This window comes from Lissotriton helveticus, chromosome 11 (assembly GCF_964261635.1).
Source record: "Lissotriton helveticus chromosome 11, aLisHel1.1, whole genome shotgun sequence".
Taxonomy (NCBI): domain Eukaryota; kingdom Metazoa; phylum Chordata; class Amphibia; order Caudata; family Salamandridae; genus Lissotriton; species Lissotriton helveticus.
The window spans coordinates 1,096,801,256-1,096,815,918 of NC_136072.1; the positions used below are offsets into that span (position 1 = coordinate 1,096,801,256).

Below are 14,663 nucleotides of genomic sequence, written 5' to 3' on the forward strand. Positions count from 1 at the left end.
CTGTTGCAGTGGGATAGGACTGAGGGTGACAGGGTAAACATTAGTGGCAGAAGATCTGGCATTGGCGATGGTTGCGTCAGCAGTGTTTGGGTTGGTAGACTTAGATGGTGTAAGAGGGTTAGCTTTGTTAGTGGAGTAGGTTAGTTGTCTGATGGTGTGAGAGCGTGCTGTGGCTGCAGTCGGAGGAATGGCTGTGTTGATGGTCTGCTAGAATTGCTCTCTGTGGGTTGGTGTTGAAGAGCTGGCAGGACAGTACGGTGCTGGAGGACTTCTTGTGCGTCATGGTTCAAGAGCTAGTCATGCTGCGGGTGGAATAGCTGTGCCTTATGATGTGGGAGGATGATGTTGGAGATTGCTATGGCATTGACCTGGGACTTCTGCTGTTTGGATATAATATGAGTTCAGATATGGGTGTTTAATGCTAGAATTCTGCAGTGGTGCGTAGGGTTAGTATATCTGCTTTGAGGTGGTTTATTTGTTCTTGTACTTGAGTGGTGCGGCAGCGGTACTCTGTGAATGTCAGGCGCCCCCTCTTAATGGAATTGTGTAGGATTTACTGCTATGGGGGTTGGATGTATGAGTTCGGTTACTGGGATGGCATGGGAGTTCTCCCTGAATAGCATGAAATTTCTGCTGAGGCAATGGTGTAAAGGTTCTGCTACGGTGGTGGTGTGAAACCTCTGCTACTAGGGTGGCGTGAGAGTTCTGCGAGGATGCCATAAATTGTTGAAGGATAGTGTGCTTTATGTGAGGATGGTGTGAGTTCTTCTAGGGGAGTAGCATGAGTTATGCTATGGAGATGGCAGGAGAGTTCTACCATAAGGGTGTTGTAGTAGTCCTGCTATGGCGATAGCCTTTGAGTCCTCCTCTTAGGATTGCATGAAAGTTCTGCTGTGGGGATGGCGTAAAAGTTCTGCTACAAGGCTGGCGTGGGAGATTTTGAATGGTGATGGAGTCGAAGTTCAGCTGTGAGGTTGTTGTACGATGTCTGCTTTGCAGACGGTATAGGGTAGAGGTATGGTATATAGATGGTGTAGGAGGCCAGCTCTGAGGCTGGTGTGAGATGCCTTCAGGTGAGATGGTGTTAGAGTTCTGATACATAACTAGTGCTGGACGTATGCTATGAGGATGGTGGTTCTGCAAAGTTAATGGTGTTGATGGTCTGCTAATTGGATGGTGTATAAGTTCTGTAGCAGGGATGGCATGGGCGTTTTATGTTAGGGTGACTTGGGAGGTCTGCTACAGAGATCTTTATGTATGGTTTCTGCTATGTAGATGATGAAGGTGGTCTGCTATGGGCTGGCTTGAAGTTCTGCTGTGAGGCTACCGTACCAGTTCTGGCATGGGGTGGTATAGGGTTTCTGTTTTGCAGATGCATGGGAGTTCTCCTATAAGGATGTGCTGAAGGCCTTCAGTAGGGGAGGTTTGAGAGTCTGTAGATGGAGTGGAGGGTTGCTATGGGAATTCTGCATCTGGGATGTTGTCCGTTCTGCTATGCAGATGTTGTAGGAGGGCTGCTGTGGGAATAGGTTAGAGGATGTTCAGTGAGAGATATGTGGGAGGTCCGCATTGAGCAGACCAAGAGATCTGCTGTGGGGTGGGAATTCTGCAGTAACAATTATATCGATGGGATTTCTGCATTGGGGTGTCTAAGGGAATCCGCTGTGGGATGGTGTTGGGGTTCTGCAGTGAGCATTACTTGGGAGGTCTGAATTGAGGCGGCCCAGGAAATCTCCTGTGGGATGGTGGGGGAGCTGTGCATCAAGGTGGCCCAGGAGCTCTCCTGTGGGATGATGTGGGAGCTGTGCATCAAGGTGGCCCAGGAGCTCTCCTGTGGGATGATGTGGGAGCTGTGCATCAAGGTGGCCCATGAGCTCTCCTGTGGGGTGATGTGGGAGCTGTGCATAAAGGTGGCCCAGGAAATCTCCTGTGGGATGATGTGGGAGCTGTGCATCAAGGTGGCCCATGAGCTCTCCTGTGGGGTGATGTGGGAGCTGTGCATCAAGGTGGCCCAGGAAATCTCCTGTAGGATGATGTGGGAGCTGTGCATCAAGGTGGCCCAGGAGCTCTCCTGTGGGAGCTGTGCATAAAGGTGGCCCAGGAAATCTCCTGTGGGATGATGTGGGAGCTGTGCATCAAGGTGGCCCATGAGCTCTCCTGTGGGGTGATGTGGGAGCTGTGCATCAAGGTGGCCCAGGAAATCTCCTGTAGGATGATGTGGGAGCTGTGCATCAAGGTGGCCCAGGAGCTCTCCTGTGGGATGATGTGGGAGCTGTGCATAAAGGTGGCCCAGGAAATCTCCTGTGGGATGATGTGGGAGCTGTGCATCAAGGTGGCCCATGAGCTCTCCTGTGGGGTGATGTGGGAGCTGTGCATCAAGGTGGCCCAGGAGCTCTCCTGTGGGATGATGTGGGAGCTGTGCATCAAGGTGGCCCAGGAGCTCTCCTGTGGGATGATGTGGGAGCTGTGCATCAAGGTGGCCCAGGAAATCTCCTGTAGGATGATGTGGGAGCTGTGCATCAAGGTGGCCCAGGAGCTCTCCTGTGGGATGATGTGGGAGCTGTGCATAAAGGTGGCCCAGGAAATCTCCTGTGGGATGATGTGGGAGCTGTGCATCAAGGTGGCCCATGAGCTCTCCTGTGGGGTGATGTGGGAGCTGTGCATCAAGGTGGCCCAGAAGCTCTCCTGTGGGATGATGTGGGAGCTGTGCATCAAGGTGGCCAGGGTGTTCTACTGTGGGATAGTTGGGAAGTTTTCCCTTGAGGAGTGCATGGGAGCTCTGCATTGAGGTGGCTCAGGAGTTCTCCTGTTAATAGCGTGGAAGTTGTGCAGTGGGATGGCTTGGCGGCTGTACCATGGTGATGGTGTGTGGCTTCTGCTCAAGAGTTGAGTTCTCAAAGGGGGTGATGGATGAGGTATCCTTGGGAAGGATTGTATTGCAGTGCTGTTTCAATGTATTGCTGTCAGGAGGTTTTCCATATGTAGGCGCTACAGGAGACATGAGTGTTTCTTGTTGCAGTTGTGACGGTGGGTGGTTCCTTGGCACAGTAGGTGTGGAGTGGTGTGTATGAGCGGTTAGTGTGGGAGTTCCCACTGTATGAAGTGTGATAGATCTCAGTCGTTGAGGTTGTTAATTGGTTGCATCAAAGCATCTGCAGAGTTATGGAAGCTGTTGGTGTTATTTGAGGACAGTGGAAACCAGCCCTAGTGGCTCTTCGAGCATGAAGATCTCCAGTAAGGTGTGGGATGAACACGCTAGGGTTCGAGGTCGGGCAGTGTAAAAGCAGCTGCGAGGCTTAGTGCTGGAGCACTAACTACTGATAATCATGGAATGCATGTAGTAGAATGGAATAGCACAGGTGCCCTGGGTGTGCCGGGGTCATATGGGAGCACTCGTGGGACACAATGTGGTTCATTTGGCAGGACATACTAGTGAAGGGGCTATTGAGAGTGATTTGGCAACAATGAACTTTCAATTAGTTTTCTACTTCGATACTTGTGCAATTCAAATTTGAAATGGCAACCTCTTTTCAGAGAAGTCAATCTCTTTACATTGTAGGAATCTGTCTATCCCCCCCTCCCCCACACACATAACCTCCCTCCCCAAAAATGCTCCCTCAAGGTAAAAAAAGCATGAACCTTACCTCAGGATTTATGTCCGTGATCAATGCCTCTGCTCTGCTATGCTCCGTTAATTCCACGCACTACAAATAACATTACATGCATACAGTTCAAAGTGCTGACTGAGCTGCATCTTTTGTGAATGTTGACCACGGTCTATGGTACAGGTACATTGATCGTGGTGGTAATGGGGTGCTGTCTGTGTAGGATGGTGGCAGACAGCCCTGTAGATCTGGCGTGAAACCTTCTCATTGTGACAGATGTTTAAGCAGCAATTCAGAAGGTGACGCTGTGAGCACCTGCTGTGATAGTTGTCACTGGTCAGAGACTGGTCCTGTTCGTGTCTTCTTTGGCCAGGTACCGCTTTAAGTTTTGTGTGTTGGTAATCTATCCACACAAGGTTTCCCACAACGCTAGGCTCAGACACATCCAATCCAACATTCTACATAGGGCATATCTGACTCCCGAGTGACGCAATAGAATTAATGCTGGAGCCTTTCCCAACTGTCCTAGATGTGCTACAGCTATGGCTTGGATTAAACGCATGTTCTAGGATTTCCCCCAGCTGTAAAGTTACTGCAATGAGATTATTGAGTCTCTTCTCGATCAGCACAGAACGCACCGATCTACATAACCTCAGGAGTTGTATCCCGGGTCTTTTAGGCATTCCAGAATCATAGAGCGGAGACCAAATTCTTAGACTTGGCTCTTTTAATAGGTAGAAGACCCAGTACTCTGAAATGGAAAGCTCCCAAGCATTGGCAAGGGATAGTTACAAGATGGGCAGGAGTGGAGAACTAAGCTAGAGGTCTGAAGGAAGGATGCCGGAGACCTCCGGATTTATCCCATGGGATGATTGTTACAACAATACCAGACCTCCCTGAGTCAGAGGACAATCTCAATGATGTTTGTAGTGATAGCGAGGATTCAGGAGATGTATTCTATATATATATATATATATATATATATATATATATATATATATCTCAATATCAATATCACCAAAGGATTACAGCTCAATATCCCTGTCTGCTCTTGTTAATGTATTGATGATTTACACCTGATCCAGTTGCTTTAAAATATGTCATGGACATCTTCAACGCATTCCTTTTCAACTTTGAGGAATGCATGCAGGGTTGTAATATTCCTACTCATTATACTATTTTGTGTTACAATATAACCATTAACACCATGTTTACTCAATATAAGGAAGATGTAAGGGGATTGTTATAGTATTGTTATTTGTAAATGAGGTAAAACCAATAAAGATAATTACAAATGTCTGAGTTTCTAAATCTGGCCTTTTTGCAGCAACAACCTTTTACTTTTCCATCTCTAAACTTCTGTTCCCTAAAAGTTTGCACTCCTAAACAAGGGTGTTGTATCCAATGTGCAACCCTCCCTTCCACCTTCAGATTTGCTACTTTAAGTAATTCTTTCTGCCCCCAGTAACACTAAGCCCACCACATTATCTTCTCTTGATCCTGCAACAGGAAAGTTGAATACATTTTTTTTGTTGAAAATGTCTTTATTGGCAAATGGGCGAGAACAAATACAGCAATTCCATTAGCAATACGAAATGCACATTCCGTAAGTTCCTATATGCTAGCAATGTTAAGTCGTTTATCAATCATTTTCATTTTTATACATGCCCAGAAGATTCTTCCGCAACTCTCCCCACCCAGTCCCTCCCTCCCCCGGCACTTACGTGGATACATTAATTACACATAGTACTTGGCTCAGGCGAGTATTTCTAGTACACAAGTACTGTCGTCACACAAACCTATGCAGGGCTACGTACATTGTGGTATACACATGTTCTTCACATATTACACCTGGCAGGAACGTTGAATACATAACCAGCTTGTGGTTTTAGTAGCTATTTTCCGTCTGTGTCATTTGGACCCGGGGTGATATAGAGAGAATAGAGAAAGTCTAGATCTGGTGGTCAAACTCAGTTGTGAACTGAGAATGGAGCCCAGATCTTGGTCACCAGTCATAACTGTGACTTACAGAGGGCGCCCAGATCAGACTTAAGGTATTGGGCAAGAGACATTGTTTCCTTATGTCTTTTCAGTAAATATATATTTTTATATTCCTTTCAAAGCCTGTGCTCTGCGCATTTAATACTTACTGTGAGAACCACGGCATGTAGAGGAAACCGCTTTCACTTTTCAGGCTCGGTATAGTAGGCTTTTCCACCACTTGTCTAGGTTCAGGAATAATCTCTTGTTCCAAAGTCTTCCCAAAAACCACCTTTGCTCGCAGAAAGTGTGTTGTTGTCAGATAAGGCATCTCTGTCCACAATATGCACTGTGTTTTGAGGGAGATCATTTGATTGGAAAGGCCCTTATGGTCTTCGCGTCTCTTCACCGAGCCCTGCTTTCCTCATTCAAGCTGTGAGTACTTCAATCATGACTGTGTTTAGTTCTTTAAAATCAACCAACATACACCTAAAATATATATAAGTCATCATTTATCGAGGCTCTCTTTCATTACCTCTCACCTACTTTTTTCTGCAAAAAATATTTTTCCCTGTTGATGATGGTGTTGAGCACCATCAGAGAGTACATGCTATAAACGCGTACACCTCCCGCTACACATCACCCCCCTTTCCCCAGGTTAGAATGTTGGTGGGTGAGTAGAAGATAACCTGTAAGAGACCATTCATGTGATTTGACCATCAGTACTTGTGTATCTGTTTAGGACTTATAACATTCTTTTCCCCGCAGGCCAGCCAGTTGGGAGTATACCGAGCCTTTGTAGACAACTACGAGGTAGCTATGGAAACAGCAGAGAAGTGTTGCCAAGCCAATGGCCAGTTTGCTGAAATCTCTGAGGTAAAGTATTCTTATGTTCTGATTGCTGGTAGCCTCTGGCATACACAAGACTAGTCCACACATGTAAATCGCTGAGGCCTTGATTGCACGTAAACCTTTTGATAATGGCGCTGTAGGACTGTGGGATATGGTGGCCATAGGGTGCACAGATATTTCACTGACTCCTGTCCTAAGTGTGATTGTGCTGGAGTGAGTGTTTGAGCTTATTCAGTTTCTCACATCGGATGGTATTCAAGGTGTTGAGAGGTTTGTGCTCAGCAAATGTCTTATACCACTGCACTGGGCGCCATCCCTGGTCGCACATCTGGTGGAACTTAAGGAGCTAAGATCTTTGCTTTGTGTCGTCCCTTCATGGTGCTGGAATGTGCTGAGGTGCTTCTGCCCCACACATACTTTATTTCTCATGGTGGGGGTGGGGGTATGGTGAGTCTAGATTGAAGTATGTTAAAATATTAAATGTAGAAACTAAAGGTTTGGATCTTTTAGTTTGAAATATAAACATCTGGTGAAAGAGGAGGAATGTCCTGTGCCTCCAGCATCTTACATATGATGATTATTGCCTCAATGAGAGGGGTCAGATCTTTCCATGTCGTACACTGGACTGTCATGATATTTCACTCCTGCTTTTGTTCTTTTTCAGAATCTGAAGGCCAGAAACGTAAGGGATCCCAAAGAACAGATGACCAAGAACTCATTGGAGAGTGAGTGTTCACCTAATGTTGTTGCTTTATTTTGGGATATAGGGGCTGAGTGTTGTGTGCATTCAGTAGTAGTTAGTTAACTGTGTGAGATGTGCGTTGTGGGAAAAGTAGGAATTAGCAGAAACATGGAGCAGACAATGGGAAATGACCAGGGCAAGTTTACTTAGTGCATTATTAAATAATAGTGTGAGTTTAATAGTGAATGATCCTGCAGTTGGTCAGTCTGGTTTGAAATGAAGAGACCCTACGTCCCCCACAATTATTCCTGCAGTACGTGTCTTCTGGGTGGGTGGGTGTATTCCGGCAGTGTCTCTTGGTTGGTGAGTTTGCCCTTGCCGTCTGTCTTGATTGATTTGGGTACCTCCACTTTCAATCTTTCTTGGTTGGATGATGATGCCTCAGCAGTCAGTCTGCTTTCGTTTGATGGCAGTGCCCCCTGCAGTCATTCGGTTTTGTTTTGGTGGCAGTGCCCCCTGCAGTCATTCGGTTTTGTTTTGGTGGCAGTGCCCCCTGCAGTCATTGGGTTTTGTTTTGGTGGCAGTGCCCCCTGCAGTCATTCGGTTTTGTTTTGGTGGCAGTGCCCCCTGCAGTCATTCGGTTTTGTTTTGGTGGCAGTGCCCCCTGCAGTCATTCGGTTTTGTTTTGGTGGCAGTGCCCCCTGCAGTCATTCGGTTTTGTTTTGGTGGCAGTGCCCCCTGCAGTCATTGGGTTTTGTTTTGGTGGCAGTGCCCCCTGCAGTCATTCGGTTTTGTTTCGGTGGCAGTGCCCCCTACAGTCATTGGGTTTTGTTTTGGTGGCAGTGCCCCCTGCAGTCATTGGGTTTTGTTTTGGTGGCAGTGCCCCCTGCAGTCATTCAGTTTTGTTTTGGTGGCAGTGCCCCCTGCAGTCATTCAGTTTGGTTTTGGTGGCAGTGCCCCCTGCAGTCATTCAGTTTTGTTTTGGTGGCAGTGCCCCCTGCAGTCATTCAGTTTTGTTTTGGTGACAGTGCCCCCTGCAGTCATTCAGTTATGTTTTGGTGGCAGTGCCCCCTGCAGTCATTCAGTTTTGTTTTGGTGGCAGTGCCCCCTGCAGTCATTCAGTTTTGTTTTGGTGGCAGTGCCCCCTGCAGTCATTCAGTTTTGTTTTGGTGGCAGTGCCCCCTGCAGTCATTCAGTTTTGTTTTGGTGGCAGTGCCCCGGCAGTCTGCTGTGGATGGTCTGCAATGTCTTTGTAGTCTGATTTAGATCAGCAGCAGCGTAGCATACCGATTGTCTGTCTTGGATCAGTCACAGTGCCATCCGCAGTCAGTCCGTCCTTGGTGAGTGGCTCTGTCCCTTCATGTTGTCTCATTTGGTTGGCGACACCTCTGGCGTTGGTTTGCCTTGGTCAAGTGCCAGTGCTCCGGCATTTTGCTGCATGTGGGTAGCAGTGACCACTGCAGTTTCTTTCTTGATTGGATGGCAGTTCCCACATAGTCAGATTAAAAGAAGCAGCAATGAAAGACCCCAGCAGTCCGTGCATTCCTTGTGGAGGAATAAACGCCCACAGCAGATGTCGTTTCCTTGAAGAGAGTGGATTGGCAGTGTTTTTTGCAGTCTTCGCTGTTGAAGGCAGTATTTTTTCATTGGGTGGATAAGGGTTCTTTCAGGTGCGTTGTGTCTCCAAAGCAAAACAGACAATAAAAGTTCCCCTATAAGGTTCTTAAGGGGCGAGGAGGGCCCCCGGACTTCAGTCTTTTCTCGGGTCCGTGATATATCTTGCCATCGAATTGAAACTGCAATATTTAACTTTGCTGCTGCCCGTAAGATTTTATCTGTAAAAGCTGGCAGTCATCAAAAGGTAAGGGTCATTGATGGTAGAATAAATGCCTCCCTTTCCATCCAAGCATGTGCTGCACCCTCCTTTTATGAGTAAATGTGCGTGTAGTCGTGAATGCTTGTAATCTGGCCTTGAAGGAGCTTCAACTCGCCAAGATGATCTGCTCCGTCTCCTCTTAGCCTCGGGTCTCCTTAGATGTAAAGAAGATCTGGGCTGATGACCTAGACATGCTTGAGCATCCCCATGCGACCTGTTGCAAGTCACTATCTTATGTCCGGTTTGACCAGTGTGAAGCAACAATTCTGAGGATGGACTAAAGGAACCAGAGCCACAGGTCGCGTATTCTAGGGGTTCCGTGGAATCCTCCGCGCCGAAGCGCTATACGCTGGGATAGTAGACAGCTGCAGAGAAGCAGGTCTGAGAGGCATCTCCACATATCAGTAGAACATGAGGCCAGTGCGCCTCCAGAGGTAGAAACTATCAGTGCCGACCAGACAGGACATCTGTGCCATGGGGGGGCATCTTTGGTGTCAGAGACAAAACCTAATCTACATCCTCTGAAGGAGAGAGAATCGATTCTGGCACTTTTATTAGGACGAGTAGAAAAAGACCCTAAATGAGGTCAAGGAGGAGTAAGAGGAACTTCAGTCTGGCCATAAATCATATTCCCTTTCGGTATACGTCTCCTAAGCATAATTATGACGCAAAGATAGTCTGTAATGGTAGAACAGTTTGGAAGAAGAAAACGTAAAGACGTATGGATGTCATTAATGGATATTTCACCACCACAGGAACTGTGTTTGCCTCCAAATGTCAACAAGAGACTGCGGAAAAGAAGGACAAAGATCAAAATACATCTATCAAGAGCGAAGAGCTGTTGAACAATGACAAATGAAGCAGAAAAACATTTCCAACCCCGATTTAAAATCATGAAAATGCTTCTAAAGATTCTGAGATTCATGTACTATAGCAAATGAACTGAGATGTCACCTACCAGTGCGGTACATTGTGAGTTCAGTGGCCTAACGCAAAATGATGGGGACCCCTGCAGAATATGCTGAGGGTCCAACCGAGTCACCATATCTCACATATATTCATTAGCTTTGGGCTGATTGGGGCCCTTTTAAGGTTTGGGGATCCCCTGGAGGGTTGGGGCCCCTTTGCGCTGCAGGGGCCTCTATTACGCCCTAATGTAAGTTCCAAGTGCTCACGGTTGCCTTAAGGCGGTGTTCCCTTCTCTTCCATTTAGGATTAATTGATCATCTACTTCCCTTTTTTATATTTCATTGTAATATACAGTTTGGGTACGCGGTGGAAACCGCACTGTGGTCGTTTATATTGATTTCTTATTATGGCTTGTGGAAAAAAGAAATAAATTGACACCACATGGTCTATTTCATTTTTAAAATAGACAGTGTTGTCGCTATTCATTTTTTCCACGGACCGGCACATAGAGATATTTATTGCTCATTTAAGAGACCCATGATGGAGAACCAGAATTGTAGACAAAAGAGAAGATCCTCTGTTCGAGGCATATGGGCTGCAGATGGTACATTTATGAATAGATCGCCATCTGGTGTTGGGCTCGGATGATTGCACTTTGTTTTTCTTCTGGAGAAGTCTTTGTCGTCATAGGTGACTCCTCCTCTCGGTGTTAGTGCGCATGGGCATCGGCTCCATCCTTAGATTGTTTTTTTCCGCCATCGGGTTCGAATGAGGATCGAAGCGCTCCGGACCGACTTCAACAAAGAAGGTTATAACCGGCGCGTATTCCTTTCCAAATCGACGGTATCGTTATCGAACGCGACTTCACTCCATACCGACGCGGTTCGAAGGACGACGACTACGAGAAACTCGACGTAGTCCAGCCCGGGGTCCATGGAAAGGACTCCATTCAAAAAATGTCCAACGTGTGGTGCTAAGTTCCCACACAAGGACCTACACGAGGTGTGCAACCTCTGCTTGTCCCCTGAACACGAATCCAGGGACTGTGAGGCCTGTGCAGCGTTCTCGTCAAAATCGACGATTAGAAACCGTCGAGCCCGAAGACACGAGGTATCGAGAATGCAGTCACAAGCAATCCCGGAGCTGTTCGAGGACCAGCACCCAGAAGAGGAGGAAGAAGAGGCCGACGAGGCGGGGTCAGAAGCGGACGAGTCCGACGTCGAGGAAATCGACGTCCAACAAACCGTGAGTGACGACGTCCCTTTACCGAAAAACAGACCCCGCACGGTGTCGACCCCGCCCTCGAGCCCGGTCAGACAACCGAAAAAAGTTTCCAACGCCCCGCCTTCGAGCCCGGCAACGAAACAGAAACCGAAACACTCGGTCCCCCATCATAGTGGTTCCGGTTCCGATAAACCGACCACATCGACACCGAAGCACCAGGTCAAGGAAAGCTCGAAGTCGAAGCAGTCCATGTCGACACCGAAGCACGCTTCGGCGCCGAAAACACCCTCGACACCGGGGACATCTTCGATACCGAAGAAGTCGGATCCGAACAAAACTTCGGCACCGAAAATACAAATGGACATTTCAAAGAAAAAACACCTTTCGGAACCGAAAACTGCGGTACCGACACAGGAACACGGAACGGATCCTAAACAAAAGACTTTGTTTATTGACCCAAAGACTGGCAAGGTAGCCACAGAACTACCTAAAAAGAGGAAACATGAACATTTGGACGACAAGACTCATCCAAAGAAGAGAACAATGGGGACGAATACAACTCCTCCCCCTTCTCCCAAACCTCACACACCATCTTCGCCTCTTCCTCACAATAGGCCAGATATTCCTCCCACACGCCCATCTACACCTACAACAGATGGAGAGAGTGACACAGGGGAGGGGGGACACCCTGGGGATGATGAGGATACAATCCCAGAGGAGGCAGACCCATGGGAAGAGTATAATGTGGGATCAGGTAATGATACCGACCTTGAGTCATATCCCTCAAAACCTTCACCTCCTGATGACAATACTGGGTTTGCACAACTCATTACTAGAGCAGCAACATTTCATAAGGTAGACCTACATACAGAACCTCAAGTACAGGACTTCTTATTAGAAACACTACCTACTGCACAAAGAACATCAGGAACACTACCAATGCTTAAGGGCCTTCTCAGTCATACATCAGAGATATTCAAAGACCCAGTGAGGGCTAGGGTATTGAGCCCAAGAATTGATAAAAAATATAGGGCAGCTCCAAAAGACCCAATATACATTAAGGGGCAAATTCCTCTAGACTCACTAGTGGTCACAAACGCTCGCAAGAGAGCAAACTCTTTATCTACAGGAGAAGCTCCACCTCCTGACAAAGAGTCTAAACTAATAGATGCCTCTGGCAAGAGAGTAGCATCTCAAGCGGCAAACAGTTGGCGCATAGCTAATACGCAAGCACTACTTGCAAGGTATGACAGAGCGCATTATGATGAGTTAGAAACACTCATCAAACATCTCCCTAAAGAACATCAAAAGAGAGCAGATCAACTTATACAAGAAGGGAAGTTAATTACTAACACTTCAATAAAGTGCGCCCTAGACGCGGCAGAAACTGCGGCAAGGTCGACAAACACAAGCATCATGTTAAGGAGACATGCATGGCTCAGAGTGTCAGGGTTCAAACAAGAGGTACAAACATCGTTACTGAACCAACCTTTTGATGGGAAAACACTTTTTGGCACAGGGACAGATGAGGCCCTAGAAAAGATGAAGAAGGATACAGAAACGGCTAAATCAATGGGAGCATTGCAACAGCCGACACAAAGAGGTTCCTTTCGTAGATCCACCTATAGAGGAGGATCCAAAAGTACAGGTACAAACCAACAGCAAACCTCTTTTACACCTACATCACCCAGAGGTAATTCTAGAGGTGGATACAGGGGTAACAACAACAAGGGTAGAGGTCGCGGAAACAACAACAACCGCAACTCTCCAACCCCAAAACAGTGACTTCATAGAGCTTCCCCCAGACCATATAACACCGGTAGGGGGACGCCTATCACAGTTCCTACCTGTCTGGGAAAACATCACATCAGACAAGTGGGTAAGACAAATTATCCAACATGGTTATTGCCTAGAACTCACAGCTACCCCACCAAACATCCCCCCCAAACAGCGTCCAATGAAACAAGATCACCTGACACTATTAAAACAAGAAGTAATATCACTGCTAGAAAAGCATGCCATAGAGAAGGTTCCACAGCACCAACAGGGAACAGGAGTATACTCCCTATACTTCCTAATTCCCAAAAAGGACGGGTCTCTAAGGCCAATACTGGACCTAAGACCTCTCAACGCATACATAAATTCGGAACATTTCCACATGGTCACGCTCCAACAAGTACTTCCTTTACTGAAGAAAGGGGACTTTCTTTCTACACTGGATCTAAAAGATGCTTACTTTCATATCCCTATTCACAAAGCCCACAGGAAATACCTCAGGTTTGTGGTAGAAGGACAACATTATCAGTTCAAAGTCCTTCCATTTGGTGTCACGACGGCACCAAGGGTGTTCACAAAATGCCTGGCAGTGGTAGCAGCTCACCTAAGAAGACAACAAATTCATGTCTTCCCATACTTGGACGACTGGCTAATAAAAGCCAGGTCGCAAGAGGAGTGTCTGCAAGACACACAAAAGACAATTCAGCTACTACACCAGCTAGGGTTCACGGTGAACTACACAAAGTCACACCTACAACCAAACAAGGTTCAACAATATCTGGGGGCTACTATAGACACAGAAAAAGCCAAAGTGTACCCCAACCCAGTCAGGGTCCAAGCAATGCTTACAATCACTCAGAGATTTCAGCCACAACACTCACTAACAGCAAGAGTGTTCATGCAGCTATTAGGCATGATGTCATCCTGCATACTGCTAATACCATATGCAAAACTACAAATGCGTCCGCTACAAGAATGCTTAGCGACACAGTGGAATCAGGCTCAAGGGCAGATTACGGATCTGGTGTTGGTAGACGACCGCACACACCGCTCTCTGAAGTGGTGGAACAGAACAAACATTACCAAGGGGCGGTCGTTCCTAGAGCCAATTCCACAGGTGACAATAACAGCAGACGCATCGCTCACCGGATGGGGAGCACATATGGACAAGTACACAGTACAAGGAAGGTGGAGTGTGCAGGAAAGAACACTGCACATCAACTATCTAGAACTACTGGCAGTGTTTCTAGCATTGAAAGCCTTCCAGATACATGTTATCCACAAAGCAGTCCTGATCAGAACAGACAACATGACAGCAATGTATTATATTCAAAAACAGGGGGGGACGCACTCTCTCCAATTATCCAGACTAGCACAGGAAATTTGGAGATGGGCCATTCCTCAAAACATCTATCTGTTAGCCGAACACCTACCAGGAGTCCAAAACCAGATAGCAGACATCTTAAGCAGACAGTCGGAACAAATACACGAATGGGAACTGCACCAACAAATACTGCAGCCATTCTTCCAAAGATGGGGACAACCAGAGATAGACCTATTTGCCACTCATCAGAACGCAAAATGCCAAAGCTTCGCGTCCAGGTACCCACATCACCTGTCGCAGGGCAATGCGTTATGGATAAATTGGTCCAACAAATTTGCATACGCTTTTCCCCCTCTCCCACTAATCCCATTAGTGGTCAGGAAACTGCAACAACATTCAATGACCATGATACTAGTAGCACCCACGTGGGCAAGA

At 47.0% G+C, this 14,663-nt stretch overlaps 1 protein-coding gene across 1 annotated transcript in view; it reads left to right on the forward strand.

The window, feature by feature from the left end:
- The window catches only part of BCR (BCR activator of RhoGEF and GTPase), a 447,751-nt gene that overhangs the window by 240,445 nt on the left and 192,643 nt on the right, over window positions 1-14,663 (forward strand). The window contains exons 5-6 of the mRNA XM_078667758.1: window positions 6,354-6,461; window positions 7,102-7,162. Coding sequence (XP_078523884.1) covers window positions 6,354-6,461; window positions 7,102-7,162 — 169 coding nt within the window. The remainder of the gene's footprint in view (window positions 1-6,353; window positions 6,462-7,101; window positions 7,163-14,663) is intronic.